The 25318-nt window shown below is 55.7% G+C and overlaps 1 protein-coding gene across 1 annotated transcript in view; it reads left to right on the plus strand.

Annotated features, from left to right (window-relative positions):
• The window catches only part of COBL (cordon-bleu WH2 repeat protein), a 110820-nt gene that overhangs the window by 59624 nt on the left and 25878 nt on the right, over positions 1 to 25318 (plus strand). The window contains exons 7-9 of the mRNA XM_058678157.1: positions 5212 to 5385; positions 17673 to 17805; positions 20203 to 20373. Coding sequence (XP_058534140.1) covers positions 5212 to 5385; positions 17673 to 17805; positions 20203 to 20373 — 478 coding nt within the window. The remainder of the gene's footprint in view (positions 1 to 5211; positions 5386 to 17672; positions 17806 to 20202; positions 20374 to 25318) is intronic.

Here is a 25318-nt window from a genome sequence, read left to right on the forward strand (position 1 = left end):
GTCCCCAGGGCTGAGCCGGTGCCCGGGACCGAGAGCCCTTTGCTAGGTCCCCAGGGCTGAGCCGGTGCCCGGGACCGAGAGCCCTTTGCTAGGTCCCCAGGGCTGAGCCGGTGCCCGGGACCGAGAGCCCTTTGCTAGGTCCCCAGGGCTGAGCCGGTGCCCGGGACCGAGAGCCCTTTGCTAGGTCCCCAGGGCTGAGCCGGTGCCCGGGACCGAGAGCCCTTTGCTAGGTCCCCAGGGCTGAGCCGGTGCCCGGGACCGAGAGCCCTTTGCTAGGTCCCCAGGGCTGAGCCGGTGCCCGGGACCGAGAGCCCTTTGCTAGGTCCCCAGGGCTGAGCCGGTGCCCGGGACCGAGAGCCCTTTGCTAGGTCCCCAGGGCTGAGCCGGTGCCCGGGACCGAGAGCCCTTTGCTAGGTCCCCAGGGCTGAGCCGGTGCCCGGGACCGAGAGCCCTTTGCTAGGTCCCCAGGGCTGAGCCGGTGCCCGGGACCGAGAGCCCTTTGCTAGGTCCCCAGGGCTGAGCCGGTGCCCGGGACCGAGAGCCCTTTGCTAGGTCCCCAGGGCTGAGCCGGTGCCCGGGACCGAGAGCCCTTTGCTAGGTCCCCAGGGCTGAGCCGGTGCCCGGGACCGAGAGCCCTTTGCTAGGTCCCCAGGGCTGAGCCGGTGCCCGGGACCGAGAGCCCTTTGCTAGGTCCCCAGGGCTGAGCCGGTGCCCGGGACCGAGAGCCTTTTGCTAGGTCCCCAGGGCTGAGCCGGTGCCTGGGACCGAGAGCCCTTTGCTAGGTCCCCAGGGCTGAGCCGGTGCCTGGGACCGAGAGCCCTTTGCTAGGTCCAGGGCTGAGCCGGTGCCTGGGACCGAGAGCCCTTTTCTAGGTCCCCAGGGCTGAGCTGGTGCCTGGGACCGAGAGCCGTTTGCTGTTACAGATCACTTCTGTAGAAATTGTTTTTCAAGTTTTAGAAAGTTAGATTAAACTGTGAAGGACATGGCATACAGGAAGTTTCGAGGGTGGAGTGAGCATGTTGTACTGTATGAGAGATCATGCCAGACATGTCTAAGGTTTATCAAGGAGTCTATTAACCAAGCTTGGTGATAACAGGACGCACTAGAATTAACAAATCACAAGTCCATATGGCAATCCAATCAATTTTAACCTCTAGAAGAACAAATGATCATTACCCTGAAGTCCATACATTAAGCTGAAGACCTACGTCCCAGCTTCCCCAGCAATGTTAGTTATCCTAAGAGACATGCAGTGAATAACCTGGACACACTTACAAAGCTGCAGACACTCCCCTTTCCCTGGCTTCTCTGCCCACATTCCACTAATGCTAAGCCTCGCCCCTCCTGGAACTCCCCATAGTACACAAATTAGAAATACCAAAGCATCTTAACATTGCTGTCTTCACTGTCCCACCCAAGCAGTAAACAGAGGGTGAGGAATGCAGACACACAGGCCCATGGTCAGGGGATACCTGTCCTCAGAGGTACTGGGGAGGCCAAGAGGTACTCAGTACTCAGTACTTAGAGGTACTGGGGAGGCCAAGAGTCGGAGAGCCAGAGCAACAGAAACACAGGACCAAGAGGACGGCCCCTCCCCCATGACCCTTTGTAGGGGCCTGTGAGGGGAGCGGTTGCACAACAGTGCAATACCACCCCCTCTCAGATGACAGGTGAGTCACAGGTGGACAGGAGGGAGCACCTACATGGTGAGGAAGTGGCTTCCAAGCCCGTGACCCTGAACCAGCTGCCTACCTCAGTGCAAGCAGGTCATACCAGATGCCTGTAGCAGCACCACTTCCCATCACTCTGCAGTTCCCTTGAACCCTGCTTGATCTGTGTCTGCCCTCCCCCCGTCAGGCCAGCCCTGACCTTAAACACGTGAGGAAACATCTCAAGAACACGTGTGCCAAAACAAAGGTGTTTGTTTCTTCTGGTCTTCCATCGACTTGGGCTTTTTTCGTATTGCACCACATCATGTATTGTCCAACGGTATTTCTTCATTTTTTTTTTTAATAGCCACTTATTTGAAAGGCAGAGCTGTATCAGGGAGAAGGAGAGAGGTGGATCTTCTGTCTGCTACTTCACTCCCCTAGATGCCCACAGAAGCCAGGCCTGAGCCAGGCGGAAACCAGGAACTGGAACTCTGTCCAGGTCTCTCATGTGGGTGACAGGACCCCAAGTTCTTGAGCCATCCCCCATGGCCTCCCAGGGTGGGCATCAGCTGGGAGCTAAAACTGGGACTCCGAAGCGCATATGTCCCCCACCAGTCCCCACAGCTGACAGCTGCCTGGGGTGTCGCATCTTCTACAAGGAGGCAAAGCGTGGCTGTGGCCTCTCTGATTTAGATTTGGACACTGGCCCCTCACAACCTCATTGTCCCTGTAGGGTTTGGGGATGGAGGCGGCTAGCCACAGCAGCAGCAGGATGCCTTCCTGGGTCTGTTCCTTGCTGCTTCTCTTCTCTGGTTCACGAGGGCCACTGTTGTCCTCTGAGCCCTTTTCCTTTGGGGATGTGTCTTACTGTGAGATCTGCAAAGCTGTCAGCCACTTGGAGGCTCCAGCATGGGTTTGTGGCATTGAAGACTTGGCACACTGCCTCAGCGTGTGCCAGTGACTGAGGTGGGGCAGTGAATGGGCCACACTGTGTCCCCTGGCCAGCCCATGCCCGGCCAGGCTGTCCTGACTCCAGGCTCTAAGCCCTGCCTGCAGTTTGATGCGGCCCTCTCGGTGCCGCAGAGGATGCCCACCTGGGTCTGATTCCTCCCTTAGTTTGCATGTTGTTCTCTGCAGCCTGGGCCAAGAAAAGTTGGAATGTGGAAGGAAGGAGGGGGAGCTCACAGCCTCTGAGCCATTCTCTTGGCTGTTCCAGCCTGTGGGTGGAGGGCGCCTTGGAGGGGCAGAACTGGGGATGGACCCAGGCCCCAGGACCCCAAAGTCTGTGCCTTGGTAGGGTGTGGAGAAGTGGGAAGATGTGTTTTGATGATGTAGAGATAATTTGAGGTTGAAAGAGGGAGAGAAAGAGGGAGAGAGAGCTGTTATGTAAAACCCCAGGTGAGTCTGAGACAGACAGGCAAGGTTGAGAGAAACCCAGCTCCGGGAGGTAACAGGGTCAGAACCTGGGGTGTCTTGGGTGGACACACACTGAGCCTCCATCATCTGCTGTGTGCATGCACCTTGCCGTCACCCCATCTTCCCCACTGTAGAGCTGGGCACCCCCGCCAGACGGCCTCCTCCATGCTGGCGACTCTAACATCCTTGCAATGCTGGCCGTGGTAAGATTAGGAGGTGCGGCTCTCAAGTCCATACCCAGCCACGCTCAGCCACCATGCCAGGGTGTTTGAGGGGACAAGGGGTTGCAGAATACACACCTGAACCAGACGTGGAGCAGGAAGGCACAGGTGTTTTAAATGTGTTTTCTGGTCACAGCCTTGTGAAGCGCCCTTGGCATTCGAGAGCAGAGGGCAAGTGTCCTGGAGTGGCCACTCGGACAGGCAGCCTGTGTGTGCAAGGGCTTTGGCAAGGGGACCTGGGGGCTCTGTCAGGTCAGGGTGAGTGCGGGCACACTTAGAACTGGGGTGGTGTGGGGCACGTGCCAAGTGATAAAGGGTACGGTTCCCCAGCAACTGCAAGTGATGTGAATGCATGTATGTGTGTGCATATGTGTGGGATGCTATGTGTGTCTGCACATGTGTGAGGGTGTATCATGTAGAAACGTAAGCACATGTACATGTGTGGCAACTTGTGAGGTGTCATGTGAGATCACATGTGTGGTGTACATGCCCCATCAGCAGACAGCAGGAATGAGGAACTAGAGCAATGTGGATGGTCCCAGGGTCTCCGTCTAGCCCTGCTTTGTGACTCTGAGCAGGAAGCTGGGGTTTCCTTCCTCCAGTGGGACTCCTTGCATGAGCAGCTGCCCAGTGAAACTCCGCCCCAGGGGCTGCACCTCTTGTACTCCAGCCACTGGGTCCAGCGTTGCTAGGCGATTGAGTCTGTCCCACTCATCCTCCCAGCCATGATGGGGATGGACTCAGGGCAGGGTTGGATACCTGAGTGTGCGCCGCACATTTGCTCAGCTCTACACTCAAGACTGGGGAGTGACTGATAGGGCACTCCCATGGCAGCCTCCGCAGCTGGCGTGCCAGGCTCCCTGTGCCTGGGGGAACCCTCCACGTGTGGTGGCAAGGGCCTAGCATGTCACAGATGCATGGCCACTATGCAGTGGCAGCCGGTTGGTCACAGGATGGCAGTCTGAGTGGCCACTCCACACTGAGTTACCTCTGCTCGGAAAGGCCCCACACATCCAGCAGAACTCTGTGCGGGGCACACCCTGGAAAGCCCCAGCGCCACCATTCTACTACCCCTTGCTGCCCTCAGGTTTTCACCCCCCAGTCTTTGGCTTTCACGTTTAAGTACGAGACAAATGAAAGAATACCAGGAAGGACACACTAGAATTCACATCTTAGACCAAGTAACACTGGGTGTTCCAAATCTCATAGGTGCCTGCCCATTTAGCTGAGGTGAGAAGCGATCATTGGAGTAAACCTGGCCCTCGGCCAGTACCTACCTGTCCCTTCCCACAAATGTGGAGCCGCCACAGCCAGGAGATGGCCGTGGTGTCTGGATGTCTGTGGAGTTCACGGACAGATGTGCAGTCAACATGTCCAGCAGCACATGTGTGTTGATCATGGCACCCACCACATGTGGACAGGCACGTGTGTTCACCCCCACTTGTGTGGGATGTGAATGAAGGCAGAACTTGCTGAGACCATGTGGCTTCCGAGTCGCCAAGCCAGGGGTCAGCCCAGCTGCATCTCCAGGGTGTGTGGGCTGTCCGGTGTTGCTCACATGTGGCAGTCAGGCCAGGGCCTGCAGGGCAGGGGTGGCCACATTTCTGGTTTTCATGGGGAACCAGTGCCTGGTCTCTGAGCACTCTGTGTGAACAGGTTTTCTACTGAGCAGAGCTCAGCAGCAGTGTGTCCCCCAACCTGCTCCCTGACCTGTTAGAGGACTTGGTGCTTGGGGGCCGTTGGCCAGGGCCTGGGGGGCCCTCATGCCATGAGCCAGGGCTGCCCAGGTGCTGTTGCTGCCACACCACCATGTTTCTAGGCATCAGAGTCTAGAAAACAAAGAAGCTATCCCTCATGCCCCGTCCTTTGGGCGGATGTGGTCATCTCACACTCAGGGGCTTTCTCCTTTTCTCTCCCAGCAGGACTGCTTGACAACACCCAACTCCCCATCCATGTCCTCCCATTCCATGACGCTAGGTCCGTCCCTCTCTCTGGGCAATGTCTCAGGGGTGTCCCTGAGGTCGGAGATGAAGAAGCGCCGGGCCCCACCCCCTCCGAGCGCCAAACCACCTGCACAGGACAAAGTGTCAGAAAAGGTAAGCATGCATTGGCTCTTGTAACCCAGGTGGCTTTGAGACGGCCCCATTGAGCCCAGAGGCATCCCTGGAAACACAGGCTTGCAAGTGTGGGGTGCTGGCAGCTGCGTGTTGGGGTGAACATGAAAGGAGTAACACTGCATTCCTGCGCTTACTGCAGGTGGGAGCTGCTGCAGTTAGTTGCCCTTGCTGACCTGTGATTGCCGCTTGCTGTGGCAGCAAGAGCTTGAGGTCTTTGTCTAGGGACACACTTGTGCATGGGCAGGGTGCTCCTTTGAAGTGAGAATAGGCATCGACAGCCATACCACCCTGAACGTGCCCGATCTCGTCTGAAATGAGGAGCGTTGTGGCTGATGTGGGTATCTAGGAAGTAGCATTCATTGCCACTTGCAGTCGGAGGTGTCCCTAGGAGCATGGACCATGCGCCTAAAAGCAGGCAGCGACACCGTAAGACCTCTTTGCCCAGCTTAGCTCATGCTGCAGCCTCACCTGGGTAACATCTGGCAGGACCAGCCCCTGGGGACTGGGGCCGGCCACTGTCTGCCCGTGTGTCTTTATCCCTTTGCAAGCCCAGCTGCTGTTTCTCTTGTCCCTCCAGCAGCTTCTCAGAAGCCGCCAGCTCCTGTGTCAGGTTTCATAGCATGCCCCTGGAAATCTGTGTGAAAAGCCGTAGTGCGGCATGTTCTAGAAGAAAGTACCTCTTGAGCATTTGGATGCCTCTTCCTCGGCTGGAGTTGCCTGGGAGTCTGGGTGGCACCGGCCCATCCCATGCCCTCGTGGGTGGTTCTGGGTGCACATGACTCTCACACCATGCTGCCCCGTGCCAGGTGCTGGGGCTTAAATTCTGGCTCCTCCTGGTTGCCCTGTCCACCTGGTGCTGCAGGCTGCTGTCACACGCAGAACACGAGGGTGTCCCCACACCATGCTGCCCCGTGCATCCTGCCAGGTGCTGGGGTTTAAATTCCAGCTCTCCTTCAGACTGCTCTCGCCACAGGACACAGTGTGTTCAGCAGCAGGACACGAGGGTGTCTTTTCAACATCTGATCAGCTGCTATTCCTTTATCAGTGAAGAGCATGAGTTACAGGTCCAATATTATACAAACTTTTTTTTTCTTTTAGTTAGTACAAATTGCACTTTCTTAGTGCCAACAGAACTGCACATGCTGAACCTTGTCAGCCTTTGGTAACTTTCATCCATCCAGAGAAGTTGTGTTGTTTGGGTTTGTCTTGCATGTGTTTAGCGATTCTCCCTGCACTGGGGCAGGGAGTGTCTAACTGGAATCCACTGTGCATGAGGCCTTCCCTGGGCAACAAGCTGCTGGGGTGTGGTTAGAAGCATGTTTTCTGGGAGCGTGTCTTTTTCTGAATGAGAGGTTATTTTGTTATTTACGCATTTCTGGGAAAGAAATCCCAAGCCAGACTGTTAACATCGCTGGGGAAGAGCATCAGTTCCTTCTTGATGCACTTCCTTTCGTGCCAAGAGGGTTTGTGGGAAAGTTTACGTACGGGGTCCTGAGCAGAGATGCGGCCCATGTCTGGGATGAGAGTACAGTGTGCTGACTTGCCTCTGAAGCAGTGGTGGTTAGAGCCATCTTCCAGTGCGCCTTAAGCTTGATTTGAAAGAGAATTCCTCTGTTAGCATTTGCTACCCAATCACAAGCTTCGGACTCGATTCCTGCTTTTGGATTAGAGACTTCTGGAGGCATTTTCCAGTTTCCCTGGCAGGGATGAAGCAGACAGAGTTGTGAAGGTGCCCTGGGTGATCCTGGCCTGGGTAAACACGGGGATTGGGCACAGCCCTGGAGCAGCAGACGGGGGTGACCCATGAGCACATGAAAGTCTTCTTGCTGAGCCCCCAGTTCTCTCTTGGCTGGGCACTCTCCTGCTCCAGCGTGGTGCCCCAGCCACTGCCTGCAGACCCCCACTTTGAGACCCATGGTTCCCTGGGACTCATGGAAGTTCCCTGCTCACATGGAGCAGATCTGCAGAGCAGTGGCCATGGTGCCATACATGGGCAGACCCCTAGGAAGCTATGTGCAGCCAAAAAGGGGGCAAACTTGGGTGCGTCCTGAGCACACCACAGACTTTCCTCCTGTCCTTGCTATTGCACAATGTGATGCAGCCAGCCTGGCATCCACAGGACATCAGGTGCTAGATGTTGTCTGGGCATGGTTCATCACATGTAGCAGAAGCTAAGCATGAGCTCAGAGTACATGGTGATTCATTCTATATGAGGTCTAGACTGTCCGGTGGCTTTAGGTATCAGGATGGTCTCCAGGGACCACTTCCTCATGAGTGCTGAGGGATGACTGGACAGATCCCCCAGAACTAGCCGGCCTGAGCTTGTATGCAGACACCCCAACAGCTCCTTGCTGTCTGGGAGCTAGGCTGTGCTCCCCTGGGGATGGAGGAGGAGTGGGGCAGACAAAGGAACCTCTGCCCTCTGCTGGCCTCACTGTGGTCATGACCATCTACCTGCTGGCTGTCACCAGATTCTGGCTGGAGCTCACTTGGTGTCCAAGCCTTCTCCCTTCATCATGGTTCTCCCATAGGGGATCCGGGGGTGTCAGTTAAGTGTGTGATCAGGTGCCCTGGTGGGCTAAACTCTGCTCACTCCCTGGCCCTCAGGCCTCCTCCTCCATCCACACAGATGGCTACTTGTCAAAGTGGCAGAGTGGGCCCTGGCTCAGCTTTCCTGGATAAGGAGCCTGGCTGGGCAGTTATGTGGCAAGACCACCCTTGTGTGCCTCATGTCCTTTCATAGGTTTCAAAGTGGGCAGTGAGGGCTGAGAGAGGGAGGTGAGACTCTGAGGGTCTGGCAAGGGTCCTGAAACAGAAGCTTCAGAAAAAGCTTCTCTCATTAGATCTAGTCTGTAACGGCTGGACTCAGACCCAGCCAAGAACCTGCGCAGCCTGTCATCTTAATTCATTTATTAGTATGATGGCTGAAAACCACATGATGTTCAGTAAAGGTTGCATGGGCATGGTTAACTAGGGGAAAAATACTGGTAGCCAAAGTGGCAGTGGCTCCCCAACTTTAATGCTTCTCCAAATCTTGTACCAAGGAGCAAGCCAGAGCTCCATTTCAACAAGCGTGACTTTTTCCAAAGTGTGTGAACCGGAAATGCTTTTCTGCCCCATCCTCTAATCTCTGACCTTGTGCAGATGCAAAACCAGAGTCTGAGCAGCTCTGTTGTGGCACAGACATGCATTAGTGCAAGGTGGCAGACAGTCCCAAGATGCTGCTCTGCTCTGCAGTGTTTCCAGACTACAAGACTGTGGACGAGCTGTATGTTCTCTTTTCATGCATTACAAAGTGGACAGCTGCAGGCAGCAGCCGTGTTCTTCGTTGGAGCCCCTGTGACTTCTTCCATAGTTTCAGGATCACGAAATGCTTGTAGATGCATGGGAGGACAGAGTTTCACACTGTAGTTAGGAGGCTGAGAAATGGACACTAGGAAGAAGTTCAGATGGGCAAGTCCACAGCATTTTCATCTCTGCAGTTCACTGATGGGTGGTGTCAACGCTGAAGGTACAAGCGCAGGGTCCAGAGCAGGACTGTGTTAGCAGCAGCCGCCCAGGAGTCAGAGGCAGGGCCGTCATGGTGCAGGTGGTGACAAGGCCAAGCATCCTGTTACCTGAGGATGCTCCACTGGACAGGTGCAGGGCCAGCCTGGGTTCCTGGGTTTCTTAGGTATGCTTCCATACCCACACCCAGCCCAGAAATGTCTTACAAGTTGGCACCATGGGCCAAAGGAACAAGTTACTGTTAACAGAAAAAACCTGAAAGCCGTGGTAAGTGTCTCTGGAGTCTCAGTCGTTCAACTGCATGACAAAGATTCCTTTTGTTATTTTGCTAAGAAGTCACTGACTGCAGTCTTACCCGTTTTTAGCTATGCAGCAGTACTAACTGCACGTACCTTTCGTAAAGCAGCTCTAGCGTGTTTTCATCTTGAGTAACGAACCCTCTCATCAGTCACTCCCTCCTCCCACTCCAGTGCCAGCAGCCACTGCTGCGCATTCTGATTCTTGGAGTTTGACAACTTCAGATGCCCCTTAAGTGAGCCATTCTCAGGTCATGCATTTCCACAGTAAGAGGACTGGTTCCTAGAAATTGATTTTACTCTCTCCTGTTGGGCTCTTCCCGTTTCTTCATGAACCTTGTTCATGTTTTGGGATGTGTGCTTCTAAAAACAAAGCCACCTTCCCCAGTCGTTCTAGAGTGGCTTGTCACAGATCATTCTGTTGTCACCCTGTCCACCTAGAATCTGGGTAGGACTCTCACAGCTTCTCCGCAGTGCCTCATCCCTAGACTTGTGGGTATCATCACAGGTTCCACCTTGTGGCCATCTTTGGTACTGTAGGTTTTCTGGCTCTGCTACTAATCTCTGGTGTCCCTGGGCAATCCAGTGTCCCTTCTGTACTCTTAGTCAAGAGACCTGGAACATCCCAGGGCAAAGCTGTGGGGCAGGTTCCTTCTCTCCATGGCACTACCAGATCTCTCCTGCCACAACATGCCTCTGAGCCCTCCTTTTCCAGCGGCCCCAGGACCTGAAGAACTTGAGTTCCTCATCAGCACTGTAAAGTGGGCAAGTCAAAAGGTCAAGCCCTCAGAAGGCCCCTGTGAAACCAGGAAGATGGACAGATATCCTGTGCTCCTTCTCTCCGTGTCCAATCCTGCCAGTCTGAGTTGGTGCGGGCAAGGTGAAGGGGTGTCTTGTAGCATCTGAGTGCAGCTGTTCTTGGCCTTGTAACATCTCAGTGTGGCTGTTCTTGGCTTTGAGCTTGGCAGGGGGACTGTGACTACCTGCTGACTTCCAGCTTTCTCACTCACAGGGTCTGCACTGTATGTTTTTGCCAGTTCAGGGTCTCTCTGGGGTTACTCTGTTCCCATCTGGCTAATGTCACTCCTGCATGACAATGATTCTTAAAACCAGGCTAGCAAATTTAGAATCCAGTGACCAACTATCAATAAACATGTTCTTCACTTCAAAAATTATAATAAATGAATTTACTTTAAAAGTCCAAAAAGAACAAAAACAGAAATGTGTGACAAAGAAAACTACAAGAGCTCTTCGAGAAGTTTGACTTTTCAATAGGCAAAACAAACCCTAGTCCTCAGCTAAAGGCAACGGGATTTAATTTTTTAGATTTATCTATTTTACTTGAATGAGTTATGCAGAGGGAGAGACAATTTTCTGTCCACTGGTCCACTCTCCCAAATGGCCAAAACAAGCAGAACTTGGCTGGTCCAAATTTGGGAGCCAGGAGTTTCTTCTGGGTCACCCACATGGGTGTAGGTACCCAAGGTCTTGAGCCATCCTCCACTGCTTTCCCAGGCTAATCACCAGCAGGGAGTTGAGTCAGAAGTGGAACAATTGGGACTCGAACTGTTGGCCCACATGGGATGCCAGCATCACAGGCAGAAACTTAGCCTGACATGTGACTGAAACAAGGGATAATTAATCATGGCCCATCAGTCTGGTGGAATAACAGATACTTTTAAAACTGTGTGTGTCTATCTCAAATAAACTTTTTTGAAGAGCATTTTACATTTTGCTAATACAGTAGATCTTCCATGTTCTCAGCACAAAGAAAGTGGCAGCCGTGTGCTACGGTAATGTGTTAGATGGTGGGATTTTTCACAGTGTACATGTACACCCACTCACGTACCCCACATACATACAATGTGTGTTTGTCAATTTTGCCGCAGTGAGGGGCCAGGATGGTGTAATAGGCTAATCCTAAGCCTGCAGCACTGCTATCCCATATGGGCCCTGGCTGCTCCAAGTCCAATCTAGCTCCCTGCTCTTGACCTGGGAAAGCAGCAGATAATGCCCTAAGTCCTTGGGCTCCTGCATCCACAGGGAAGACCTAGAAGCTCTTGGCTCTTGACTTCAGAATGGCTCAGCACCAACCATTGTGGCCATTTGGGGAGTGAACCAGCAGATAAAAGATCAATCCATTTTGCTTTCTGTTTTCCTTCTTTCTATAAATCTTTTTTTAAAAAATAAGTGTCTCTCTCTCACACACACACAAACACCACAGTGAGGCTGAAAACTTGGAAAGAAACAGCTAGTAAGATTTCCCTTCCAATGGAAATGAAATTACTGACTCACTGTGATGAGGATGCAGAGGCAAAGCAGTGAGGTTTGCCATGACAGCTTGGACGCCCAGCTGCATCTGGACAAGCTTGCAAAGCCACAAGGCACAGGTCCCTGCTTCCATGCTGCTGAGGTGGAAGGGGCCTGCAGGACAGAGCAAAGGTCCTCAAGACTCAGGCGTTGGGGGACCTCCGTAACAGGAGGTGACGTAGGCATGTACAACCCCCAGCAGGGATTGAGGGGCATGAGGGACTGAAGTACTTCCAGATGTTCAAGGTCTCAGAAATCCTTCTGGTAACATCCTGTCCCAGAATGCCACAGGAGATGACGCACTACTAAAATGAAACAGTGAATTTTCAAAATGGGAGAAAGTAGATCCAGGAAACAGGGAAGACCAGGGAAAAGGTTGGAAAGCAAAGCAGGTTTCCAGTCGGGGAGAAGCAGGCCGTCAGGAACAGAGCCGTGCGCATGCTCATTCACTGGGTCGCCTGTTCCATGTTAAAGCACCTGCCTTCTCTGGAGTTGATTCTAAGACCCCAGAGCGTGTACAAAACTGACCCTGATATATACGAGGATTTTTCCTACACACTGCCTCCTTGATAAAGTTCAGTTTATAAGTAATGTATTATGAATTAGCAACTAAGATGGTGTAGTTGTAGCAATATGCTGGAATACAACTGCCAGCCATACTACTCTTGAACTTTGGGACACAAACACTGGGAAACTGACAATGGAGTGACTGATGGGAGGGTGCCAAACACAGCCTGGACACACAGGACAAGGGGATGACTCCTGTCCACAGTGGATCTCCAGTACAGCAGAGACAAGACCAAGGCAAGACCCCTTCCTGCTGTGAAGAATGGTATATAATTTATAAAGACCAAGGCAGACCCTTCCTGCTGTGAAGAATGGTATATAATTTATAAACTGTGGGAGCTGCTTATTTCTAAGATTTTCCATTTCATTTTTTCTTAATCACACTTGCGCACAGCAAACAAACTGCAAAAAGCAAAACCACTGATAACAGGTGAACTGTTATAGAACTACATTTGAATTAATAGAATGTACCTAAATAGTGTGTTGTGATTTTAAGGGAAGCTAACATTAAAGTCCATGTCTGCGTGCAAGAGAGAAAGTGAGGGTGGGACTGACTGAAACCCTCATCCCCATTTCTGGAGCAGAACAGTAACAGGAAAAATCAGGAAGTTGAACACTAAGATTTAGAAAGCTAGAGCCAACGCCAAAAGACAAACAATCCTGTGGCTATGAGGGGCAGATGGGCTGGACAATGGACTTCTGGCTTGGACTCTAACCTGGGAGGGCTGAGGGGCAGTGTCAGTACATTCAGTGTGCATGTTCTACATGCCATGTTGCAGAATCTTAAAGGCACAGGGCAGGATGGTTATCATAGATCCTAATGAGGAACACAGGCCAGCTAATAGCACTAGTTGCTTATCCCTTATCCAAAAGTCTTCAGATGATAATTAACATTTTGAGGCTAGCAGATCTTGGAATGCTGGCATAGATTAAACCAGAAATTGATAGGTAAAATGCGATCCAGTTGGACTGGGGGCACCTAGCCCACAGTTCACTAAAAGGCCCAGGAAGGCGACTGCTTTCTTTGCATCTCTATGTAGATGTGACAAGTGTGTACACCGTCTGTACACACCCACACATGTAATATATGCAAGCATCAAGTTCCAACCCTGGTACCCTGGCACAGTGAGGATCTGCTCAGGTCAGATATAGTAGGCACAGGTGGGGTGTATCTGCTCAGCCCTGATAAAGCTGGCACAGGCTGGGGGTGGCTCTGCTCAGGCCAGGTACAGAGGGCAGGCTGGGTATAGCTGGCACTGATGGGGGTGGCTCTGCTCAGGCCAGGTACAGCTGGTACAGGTACAGGGTGGCTGTGCTCAGGCCGGGTACATTGAGCAAGGGGGGTCTGTCCTCAGGCTGGGTACAGTTGGCACAGGCAGGGGTGGCTGTGCTCAGCCCTGGTAAAGCTGGCACAGGCAGGGGTGGCCCTGCTCAGCATTGTTACAGCTGGCACAGGTGAGGAGTAGGGGCTCTGCTTAGGCCAGGTACAGCGGGCTGGTGGAGTGGATCTGCTGAGCCCTGGCAGCTGGTTTTGCTCAGGCCGCGTACAGCAGGCACAGATGGATGTGGCTGTGCTCAGCCGGATACAACAAGCCAGGTGGAGGGTTGGTGTTGTACTCAGGCTAGGTACAGTGTGCAATGTGGGGTGGCTATGCTCAGCCCTGGTAAACCTGGTACAGATAGTGGTGGCCCTGCTCAGTATTGCTACAGCTGGCACAGGTGGTGGTGGCTGTGCTCAGGCCAGGTACAGCTGGCACAGGCGGGCATTGTTCTCAGGTCTGGTGCAGCGGGCAATGTGGGGTGGCCGTGTTCAGGCCTGTTACAGCTGGCACAGGTGGGGCTGGCTCTGCTCAGGCCAGGGACAGCGGGAAAGGTGGGGTGGCTTTGCTCAGGCCTGGTTACCTGGCACAGGTAACTCAGCATTGTTGCAGCTGGCACAGGTGCCGTGGCTGTTTTCAGTTCAGGTATAGCTGGCACAGGCTGGGAGGTCTGATCAGCCCTGGTATAGCTGGCACAGGTGGGCATGACTGCCTAGGCCAAAAACAGCTGGCACAGCTGGGGTTGGATCTGCTCAGCCCTCGTAAAGCTGGCACAGGCTGGGGATGGCTCTGCTCAAGCCTGGTTATCTGTCACAGGTGGGGGAGGCTCTGCTCAGAACTGATTACCTGGCACGTGTGGGCATAGCTCTGCTCAGGCCGGGTACAACGGGCACAGGTGGGGGGTGACTGCGTAGCCCGGGTACAGAGGGTAAGGTGGAGCAGATCTGCTTAGACTGGGTACACCTGGATGTTCTGCTCAGACCTGGCTACCTGGCACAACTGGTGGTAGCAGTGCTCAGGCCAGGTATAGCTGGCATTGGGGGGGGTGGCTCTGCTCAGGATGGGTACAACTGGCACAGGTATGGGATGGCTCTGCTCAGGCCGGTACAGTGGGCAAGCTGGGGTATAACTCTGCTCAGGCCGGTATAGTTGGCACAGGTGGTGGTGGCCCTGCTCAGGCCGGGTACAGCTGGCACTGGTGGGGTTGACTCTGCTAAGGCCAGTGGGTACAAGTGGGGATGGCTCTGCTCAGGCCAGGTACAGCTGGCAGGTAGGGATGGCTCTGCTCAGGCCGGGTACAGTGAGCAAGGTGGGGTGGGGTCTGTGCTTGGGCCGGGTACAGTGGGCAACTTGGGGTGGCTGTGCTCAGGTCAGGTATAGCTGGCACTCATAGGGGTGACCCTGCTCAGCATTGTTACAGTTGGCACGGGTGATGGGGCTGTGGCTCAGGCCAGGTACAGCTGGCACAGGTGGAGAATGGGGGCTGTGCTCAGGCCTGGTTACCTGGTACGGGTGTAGGGTGGCTCTGCTCAGGCCTGTTTACCTGGCACAGGTGGGGCTGGCTCTGCTCAGGCCGGGTACAGTGGGCACAGGTGGGGAGTGACTGCTGAGGCCGGGTACAGCTGGCACATGTGGGGGTGGCTCTGCTCAGGCTGGGTACAGTGGCACAAGAGTGGGGTGGCTCTGCTCAGGCTGGGTACAGCAAGCACAGGAGTGGGGTGACTCTGCTCAGGCTGGGTACAGTGGGCACAGGTGTGGGGTAGCTCTGCTCAGGCCGGGTACAGCGGGCAAAGGAGTGGGGTGGCTCTGCTCAGGCCGGGGACAATGGGCACAGGTGTGGGGTAGCTCTGCTCAGGCCGGGTACAATGGGCACAGGAGTGGGGTGACTGCTTAGGCTGGGTACAGCGGGCACAGGTGTGGGGTAGCTCTGCTCAGGCCAGGTACAGCTGGCACAGGTGTGGGGTGGTTCTGCTCAGGCCGGGTACAGCTGGCACAGGTGTGGGGTGGTTCTGCTCAGGCCGGGTACAATGGGCACAGGAGTGGGGTGGCTCTGCTCAGGCCGGGTACAGCAGGCACAGGAGTGGGGTGACTGCTTAGGCTGGGTACAGCGGGCACAGGTGTGGGGTAGCTCTGCTCAGGCCAGGTACAACTGGCACAGGTGTGGGGTGGTTCTGGTCAGGCCGGGTACAGCTGGCACAGGTGTGGGGTGGTTCTGCTCAGGCCAAGTACAGTGGGCACAGGTGTGGGGTGGCTCTGTTCAGGCCAGGTACAGCGGGCACAGCAGTGGGGTGACTCTGCTCAGGCTGGGTTTAGTGGGCACAGGTGTGGGGTAGCTCTGCTCAGGCCGGGTACAGTGCGCAATGTGGGGGTGGCTCTGCTCAGGCCGGGGACAATGGGCACAGGTGTGGGGTAGCTCTGCTCAGGCCGGGGACAATGGGCACAGGAGTGGGGTGGCTCTGCTCAGGCCGGGTACAGCGGGCACAGGAGTGGGGTGACTGCTTAGGCTGGGTACAGTGGGCACAGGTGTGGGTTGATTCTGCTCAGGCCAAGTACAGTGGGCACAGGTGTGGGGTGTCTGTGCTCAGGCCAGGTACAGCGGGCACAGCAGTGGGGTGGTTCTGGTCAGGCCGGGTACAGTGGGCACAGGTGGGGGGTGGCTCTGGTCAGATCAGGTATAGCGGGCACAGGAGTGGGCTGGCCCTGCTCAGCATTGTTACAGCTGACACAGGAGGGTGGTGGCACTGGTCAGGCCGGGTAAAGCGGGCACAGGTGGGGTGGCTCTGGTCAGGCTGGGTACAGCAGACACAGGTGGGGGGTGACTCTGCTCAGGCCAGGTACAGTGGGCAGAGGAGTGGGGTGGCTCTGCTCAGGCTGGGTACAGTGGGCACAGGAGTGGGGTGGTTCTGCTCAGGCCGGGTACAGTGGGCACAGGAGTGGGGTGGTTCTGCTCAGGCCGGGTACAGTGTGCAATGTGGGGGTGACTGCTCAGGCCGGGTACAGTGGGCAGAGGAGTGGGGTGGCTCTGCTCAGGCCGGGTACAGTGGGCACAGGAGTGGGTTGACTCTGCTTAGGCTGCGTACAGTGGGCACAGGTGTGGGGTAGCTCTGCTCAGGCCAGATACAGCAGGCACAGGTGTGGGGTGGTTCTGCTCAGCTTGGGTAGAGCTGGCACAGGTGGGGTGGCTGTGTTCAGGCCAGGTACAGCTGGCACAGGTGGGACTGGCCCTGCTCAGCATTGTTATAGCTGGCACAGGTGGGGTGGCTGTGCTCAGGCCAGGTACAGTGGGCACAGGTGGGTGGTGGCTCTGCTCAGGCCGGGTACAGTGGGCACAGGTGTGGGGTTGCTCTGCTCAGGCTGGGTACAGCGGGCACAGGTGGGGCTGGCCCTGCTCAGCATTGTGACAGCGGCACAGGTGGGGGATGACTCTGTTCCGGCTGGGTACAGTTCGCACAGGTGTGGGATGGCTCTGCTCAGGCCAGGTACAGCAGGCACAGGTGGGGCTGGCTCTGCTAGGTCGGCGGGTACAGGTAGGAGGTGTCTGTGCTCAGGCCGGGTACAGTGGTGCTCAGGCCGGGTACAGTGGGCACAGGTCGAGGTGACTCTGCTCAGGCCAGTGGGCACACGCTGGGGTGGCTGTGCTCACATTGGGTACAATGGGCACAGGCTGGGTACAGCTGGCACAGGAGTGGGGTGGCTCTGCTCAGGCCGGGTACAGCGGACACTGGTGGGGGTGGCTCTACTCATTCTGGCGGGCACAGGTGTGGGGTGGCCCTGCCCAGGCCGGGTCAGCTGGCACAGGTGGGGGTGGCTCTGCCCAGGCCGGGTCAGCTGGCACAGGTGGGGGTGGCCCTGCCCAGGCCGGGTCAGCTGGCACAGGTGGGGGTGGCTCTGCCAGGCCTGGTCCACCTGCTGTGTATTGGGGTCTAACTACACGGAGGCAGGGTCGTCACTGGTTTGTGAGAAGTGCTGTGGATGCAGCCTCCTGGGCGGTCCACCTGGCCCCGGGGTGTGGGACACGCTGGAGCAGCCCTGTGGCCTGGACGCCCCTCTCTGCGCCATCCCTCCCGTCTTCCTCTGCCAGACCCTGGCCGCTGGGGGGTTCTCGCAGGTCTGGGCAGGGAGGCAGGCCGGCTTGGCCTGCGCCCCAAGGGACCCCACAGGGTCCGAGTGTCGCGTGGCCCTGAAGGCCAGCAGCCCGCCCAGAAACCCCCTCCCCGCCTCGCCGCCCGCCCCGTCCACTCTCACGGCGAGCTGCTCTCCGTCCTAGGTGTCGCTGGGGTCGCAGATGGACTTGCAGAAGAAGAAGCGGCGGGCCCCCGCTCCCCCTCCGCCGCAGCCGCCCAGCCCCGTGGTGCCCGCGCGCACTCAGGACCTGGAGGAGAACCGGAAGAGCGCCGTGGGTGAGTGGGCGCGCATGCGCCGGCCGCACACCTTCCGGGGGGGGCGCATGCGCAGGTGGTGCGGCGCATGGGCGCGGGTGGTGTCCTGCGCATGCGTGGGTGAGGCTGTGCAGTTGGTGCTGTGTGCATGCGCAGTTGGTGCTGTGTGCATGCATGCATGTAATGGCGCGGTTGGTGCTGTGCGCAAGTGCGGGTCGTGTGGCGCGCATGTGTGGAGATCGTGTGCATGCGCAGTGAGTGCCTGCACCTGCTGCAGATGCTCAGGCAGGCGCGGGTACCACCGGTACCGGCCGGTGCTCTTGACCCTCGCGGAGGCCTCATGTGTAACAGGTCTAACTCTGGAGCGCTGGCGCTGGAGAAGGAGGGGCTAGAGCTGTGTGGTTGTGGGTGGGCTCTGTGGCGGTGGCTGCAGGCCAGCGGATGCAGATGCTGTCCTGCGAGCTCAGGGGTCCGGGGCCCTCACCCCTGGACTCAGAAGTGCTGCGACCCGTGGGACCGGGGAGTCCATGGTTGGTATCTCACAGTTGCTCCTGCACAACGAAACTGGTGTGTGAACGTGTGTGAGGCGCACCAGGAAGGGACGCGCGTGTCATGGTGAGCCTGAGCTGATGTGTGCACAGCTCTGCCAGGGCTAGAAAGACCTAGTGGCTTGAGCTCTCTGGCCTTGAGCTGGTCTCACTTCAACACCGACCTTGCCCTCCTTAAGAAGGGAGCCCAAAGGGAAGAGCATGAGACGTAACCGCACACAGGCTGGGCACTACATTGTTCCCTTAACGTAGGAAAGGAGCAGCAAGAGGCGGGGCGGGCTGTGCGGGACCCACGCGCTTCTGACTGCATCCGAGCCCCCTCCCGACCACCAGTGGCCGCTCACCCCACCTCTTAATTCACTCAGACACCCCGAGATTTCCCTTGTACCTCACTTGTGCCACCTCCAAGGGCCCAGGTCCGGGTTAAGTGGATGCGCCATCAGCACCTAGGTGGTTGCTGGTGTACCGGCCCCTCCGAGGTCAGTGCCTCCCTTGACCATTTTAGCTTCTTGCAGCCAGAGAAGCAATTATCCTGATGGGCAGCATGCTGCCTGGACGTCACGTTGGGGGAATCCTCTTTGTCTCCGGAAAGTCGTATCAAAAGGTCATTAAATAAACATGTCAATTTCACAAGGAGACCTTGTTCTTCCAAGCCCTCCTCCAAGTGTAGTCGGGGTTGCTTGCTGGGATTCCATGAGGCGTCCACAGGAAAGGCCTCGTGGGCCAGCACCTCCCTCCAGGCTGGACAGCCCACTGTGAGCCAGTGGAGCACTGAGCCTCGTGGCCGGGCCACAGGTGCTTCAGAAGACAGGAGCAGGGTGTTCAGACATTGCAGAGTGTGGGGACAGGTCCAGGGAGCTGTGAGGAGAGTGGTACCCGTGAGGAGTCTGTCCATTCCCAAACTACCATCCAGGAGGATGGAGCAGAATGAAAGCAAATGGCATTCTGTGTGTTTTTCAAAGGCAGGGGTAGTGGACTAGGTTGTGCTGACAGTTTCAAATCCAACTCCATGCCCCTAAAATATGCCCATGAATTTAGAACTTTTAGCCAAAGTCAAGGCTTTTGGTTGAATAAAAATGAGAAAACAGGTTCCCTGGATGAGAGCACCATTTGCTCCCTCAAAGAACCAACAAGGCAGCTTCAGTGCAGTAAGATACCTTACATCTCGGGCCTCATGAGCAAGGACCAAGGCCAGGCAAATCCCCTCCAAGACTGGCTATTCCTCTCCAAAAAAGTTGGGTAAAATTCCACATGCAGCAAGTTTCGACTACCCAAGTGGTGAAGTGGAACCGTGCCGATCGCTACCCCCACCTGAAACTCAGGAGCCCTCCAGGTTAGACTGCTAACTCTTGCCCTGAGTAGCAAGACAGCACACAGCCTGTACAGGCCCAGAAGAGAACAGTTGCTGGATGGTTTGGCCGTCAGAGCCAGTCAACACAGTGGTTAAAGCAGATGGAGGTGGCTGATGAGCAGCCCTGGAACTCAGGCTGCAGGAGCTGCTTTTGTGTCAGCTGGACTGAGCTGTGTAAGGTCCTGAGCAGTTTCCCAGAACAGCCTGTGTGTAGCTGTGCCTGCTGAAAGCCAGCAGCCAGGCCAGTGTTCCTAAATTGGCTGGAGATAGAACACAGCATGTGTGAAGTGTGGAAGCCTGGGTGTGGCTGGGTCAGGTGCTGGTTACTGTTGGTGTTAGACGTTGTGTGTTGAGTGTGTGTGAGGCAAGCCCTAGGAGAGCAAGGCTGCAGTTTGTGTGGATCACAGCTGGGTTTGCTGTTTGCTGCCTGGCCCAAGGGATGTGGGGTACCCTATGTGTTGGAAAACAGGGAGCCTTGCAGCTCCGTGTCTGAACTCACTTCCTGTTGGTTCCATGCAGGCATTGGACGGCAGGTGCCACAGAAGCCTCCCAGGGGCTCTTCCCGAGCCCCACCCCAGTTAGTGCTGCCCCCACCCCCGCCCTACCCTCCTCCAGACACAGATGCAGTGGAGCCTCTTGGCGTTCCCGGGGAAGGCACCGGTTCCGAGGCCTCAGACCTGAGGCCCACACGTACGTGCCCACCCGGCCGTGTGCTGGTCGTCCCCTTGGTCTCCACGCTTCCCGTTCCTTACTGTGGGCGCCTGTGCCCTCCTTCTGTGCAGCTGTCTTTTCAGTGTTGAATGCAGTGCTCGGAACCAGAGACCTGTGCAGGAGTGCAGCTGCGAGGGCAGGGATAGAGGCCAGGTGTGACCTGCCGGGCTGGGAGAGCAGCAGCCGCTTGGCATGGCCGCCCGTGAGGATTGTTGTGCTCAGGACCCGGGACCCCTAAACCTGCAAGGCAGGCGGTGGTCTCATCTTAGGACCAAGGAGCATGAGGAGAGACAACCTTTGGCACTGGGTTGGAATCCAGCAAGGGCAGAATTAAAGCTGTCCCCTATGTTCCCCGGAATTTCTTCCATACTTCAAGGGCATCTTCTGAGGACCCTACAGAAAGTTTGTGGAAAATTAGTGGTATGAAAAAATTGTGTATGTATTTCAAAATTTTCTTGCAGCAAGATGAGCTCATTTTATAATTGCATTTTCCTGCACACTTTCTGAAGCAGCTACAGATGTAGCATTCCTGAGCCCACACTTACCCAGCAGTATTCACATGGTCTGCCAGGCACGTCAGGGCTGTGACTGCTCCTGCTTATCCCCCACAGTCACTCAGTATCCAGTGTGTACATGTCCTCCCCTTGGAAGCTGGCACCGTTGTGACCTTGGCCCATGTCGTCTGTGACCACTGCCTGCTTCCCACTTGAGAAGACCGCAATTGGGTTGGCCATAGTGCTCTCTGGGAAGCAGTCCCAGTCCCTTCCTCCACACCCAGCACTTCTTTCCCACCCTTCAGCACTCCGAGTCCCCTTGATAAGGCCAGTGCTTCTGAGTACATTGCCGTTCTTATGGGGACTTAAAAGTGAAGGGTTGTGTCAGGGAGGTGGCACCTGTGGAGACGGCTTTGGAGCCCTTTCTTGTCTGGAGGGATGGGTTGTGAGCCCCACGAAGCATGGCCGGTGGCTTCCCGGGCTATTCCTCTGCTGCATCCTTGCTCTCATGCCCTGGGACCAAGTGACAGAAAAGCAACAAATGAAACGTGAAGCTGAGTGCACCCTGTTGGCAGCTGTAGGGTGGCCACGAGACCCTGAGTCCAGTGGCTCCTGCAGAGCAGGAAGAGCCAGGACATGGCCTGGTCTGACCTGCCCGCCTGGGCTGGACTGGTGGCCTGTGTCTGCTAGGCTCTGCCATGCAGCAGCCAGAGAGTGGCGGCGTAGGGCCCAGGAGGCAGAGTACCCCTGCATCTCAGGTGCCCTGCAGGACTTGGCTCCTGGCCGGGAGACTGCCTGGGCACTCCTAGTGCAGAGCTCACTGGGGACTAGACACACTCTCTGCTGGCCTCATTGTGCTAAGTTAATGTCCAGGCCCAGAGGCACCTCGCCCAGCCTCCTCTCTCTGGTGTCCAAGAGGGACTGTGCTGCAAGCGCCAACCCTGAGAACTGAGCCAGTGCCTCACAGGCCATGGGGGTGCCACAAATTCCTGCCCCCGCCCCGTGCCTCATATGTACTGGACACATAAACGACCAGCCTGGGCTTCCTGAAGCGCAGACACGCCAGCCCGCGGCTGGCTGTGCTGAATCATTAACCCCCTCCCCCAGCAGCAGTGCACAACTTGGCTTCTCCAATTTGAGGCTTGGTCAGTAAGACAGCGTCCTTTGTTTTCGCCCGTACTCTGTGCCTGCGTCTGCGTGGTGCCAACATCAGGTACCCCTCCCTGACCTGACCCCAGGGCGGTGCTGCCCACTGGTGGCTGGCACAGGAGGTGTCAGTTGTGTTAGCATGGTTGGGACAGCTGGTATGTGTCTGGGAGGAAAGCAGTGTGTGCCAGCCACTAAGGTCCTGCCGGGGACTTGGTGCAGAGTGGGAGGAAGGGTGCTCTTGGTCCTGGTTCTTGACTCACTGTTTCTGCACGGTGAGCTTCCTCGTTAACCTGTGGATAGTGAGTTGTGGACACGTGTGCTCCGTGTGTGTAAACGGAACACCTGTGTGCCTGTGGACTGTGTTCTATATGTAAATGGTGCACGTGTGTGCCTGTGGACACGTGTGCTCTGTGTGTGTTAACAGTACAGTTTGTGTCCCTGTGGACACGTGTGTTCTCTGTGAATGGTACACGTGTGTGAATAGTACGCCTTGTGTACCTGTGGACACATGAGTTCTCTGTGTATAAACGGTACAACTTGTGTGCCTGTGGACATGTGTGCTCCGTGTGTGTGTGTAAATGGTACACCTTGTGTGCCTGTGGACATGTGTGCTCCGTGTGTATGTAAATGGTACACCTTGTGTGCCTGTGGATTCTGCACTGTAACTTTCTAACAAGCTTGCTGTGCTGACGCTGTCTTACTTGGGCATTCGCCATAACAGAGCTTGCCCCCTTGGCTGCATTAGGTTGTTTGTGTGGAGAATTTGCTGTGCTGACTCTAATTACACTACTAGCAAGTTATCAATTAATTACTCCAATTAGGAGACCTGGAGATTTACAGATCACACTGTGCCTCCAAAATTGGCTTGGAGCTCTTTAACTCAACCTACCGAATGATAGTCATTTCCAGACCCGTTTTCCTGGGGTGGTTAGTAAAGGGTTGTGATGTCACACAGGGAGGGCTCCTCCTGCACAGCCATCTTATGTGTCCAGAAGATGGATTCTCAATGTGCACAGCAGTGTCCATTTTAAAGAACTTAGTTCTGCAGGGTGGCCATAGGGCAGGAGCCATTCAGCAGCCATCAGGAATGAGAGCGTGACCCATGCCCGGTGAGCCTTTGACTGGGATTCACCTTGGAGCAAGTGACCGCAGAGAAGCAGAGATTCCAGTCCCTGCTGGCCAGCACAGAGGCTGAGAAAAGCCGCGTGCTGGCCGACAGTATGCGACTACAGGGAATGTGGCCAGTGGCCACCCTGTCATGTTGCCTGATGCCTCTGTTTAAAACTTAAGCCCACACCCAGCCACTTTCCCGTGGGCTCTGCAGCCCATGCCCCATCCTCTGGGTTTTGTTCATCCTGGGAGCACCCCTGAAGCCTCCAGGCGTGCAGGGCTCAGCACAAGCACAGGAGGGCATTGCGCCCGTGGGATCGGAGAGGGAACAGGAGATGGAGGGTGAGTGAGCATGTTGGCAAAGTGGCAGGAAATTGTTGTACAAGATGGTCCCTGTACAAACCTACATGGGGAAAACGAACTGCATTTGCAGCCTGTCGCAGCTGTGCCTTGAGAGCCATGGAGTTTAGCCAGTGTGGACTAAGCAGTGGGCGTTCCTACATGCAGCATGGAAGGAAAATCCCTAGGAACTTACTGCTTTTTGTCTATCCCTTAAGAAGCCCTTTATCTACAAGGCGTTGTGTGCCCAAACAGCAGTAATCACAGAACCCCTGGCAGCCTGGGAAAGCACAGATGTCGTTCACCTGTAGAACCTTGCAGTTAGAGAAATGGCATTACCCAGCAGAGGGCAGACACCAGGAGGTCCTCGTCACCCAGTTGTTTGGCCTCATTTTACAATGGCTGGCCACTCGAGGTCACTCCTACTCAAGGAGCAGCAGGCCACACATGCCTGCTCCCAGCACTGCCCTCAACAGCTGACGCTGACTCAAGGGCACATTGGCATTAGGCCGGGGAGAGGTGTGTGTCCACATGCAAGGAGACGGGGCAGTCAGCAGCCCAGGCTGAGCGTGCGTGGATGACACAGATTCAGCCCTGCCTGTGAACAAGAGGCAGCTCCAGGGCTCAGCTCTCTGCCTCACATTTGTCTTCGTTTTCCTCCCCGCTCGAAGCTCCTGTTGCAAGGACACTGACCTGTGCCGTGATAGTGGGAGGCTGGGCACACAGGGCCTGCTCACACCTTTGGGTTCCACTGAATCGGCCCTCAGCAGTCTGCGTGCCAGTGACAAGTGCCGAGGAGGAATGAAGCCACTGCGTGAGAGCTGAGGACGCCTCCGCTTTGGTTGTCTGGGGCTGCTGCGCACGCAGCTGTAACTTGCAACATGCAGTCAGGCAGAGCGTAATTTTTTCCTTCTTGTTTTTTCAGTGTCAGAAGTTAGGAGAACTTCTGAATCCATGTGAATTTAAGTTCTCCCCCCAAATTGGTCATGAACATCTAGGGTTCTCAAGAATAGTGCAGAATTTTGGTTAAAAGTCAAGGCTTTGGTTAAACCTCCTTCGCAGAGGACATTTTCTCAACTGTGCCTAGGAACTGATGTGTAATAGTGCACCCCACACAACCCTCCTGTAACCTCAAGGCCTTCTAGAACATTCAGCCACTGCCCCATGGTGCCCTGTCCACATGTTGAGCCTCCTCCTCTCCTTGGGGAAAATGATGAGGCTCAGGGACCAGAGTCGGCCCTAGGATTGCTGTCCCAGTTCCAGCCAGTGTCCCAGTCAGCCAGGTGACCTTGAAGGCACCACGGGACAGCGCTGTGCTGTTTCGCTACCCGTCCCTTCTGCATGGGCCTTTCCTGCTGGCCCCAAGTGACAGGCTGGTCTAGTGAGTGGTAGGACATTTACCAGGTGGCTGCTGGAGGAGTCGGCATCCTATGTGCAGGACTGGAAAAGTCAGCCAGGAAATGGGGAAGCAGAAATGGCGCAGTTTGGCCCATGGTGACAGTGCAGTGTTACATCTCCAGGGGCCTCAGAGGAGGATGTGGCAGACGGGCAGCCACCATGGGTTGGCATTCACACTGTGCCCTGTCTTTCCCCCTGCAGTTTATTGCTGTGCGTCATTCCCCACTCATACCAAGCGTGTCTGATGGATGGATGACCTCTGACCTTCGGGTGTTTGCTGCCTCGACTCTGACTCTCCTGTCTTCTCTCCATCTCTCAGGGAAGGGGCCTCCTTGTACCTAGGTGGTTTACTGTCTGAGGGGTTGACATATAAATTCATAAATAACGAGGTTGCTGGCAGAGTCCTGTTTGCCTGTGGGCGGCCAAGTCTCCTG

This window comes from Ochotona princeps, chromosome 20 (genome assembly GCF_030435755.1).
Source record: "Ochotona princeps isolate mOchPri1 chromosome 20, mOchPri1.hap1, whole genome shotgun sequence".
In the NCBI taxonomy this organism is placed as follows: domain Eukaryota; kingdom Metazoa; phylum Chordata; class Mammalia; order Lagomorpha; family Ochotonidae; genus Ochotona; species Ochotona princeps.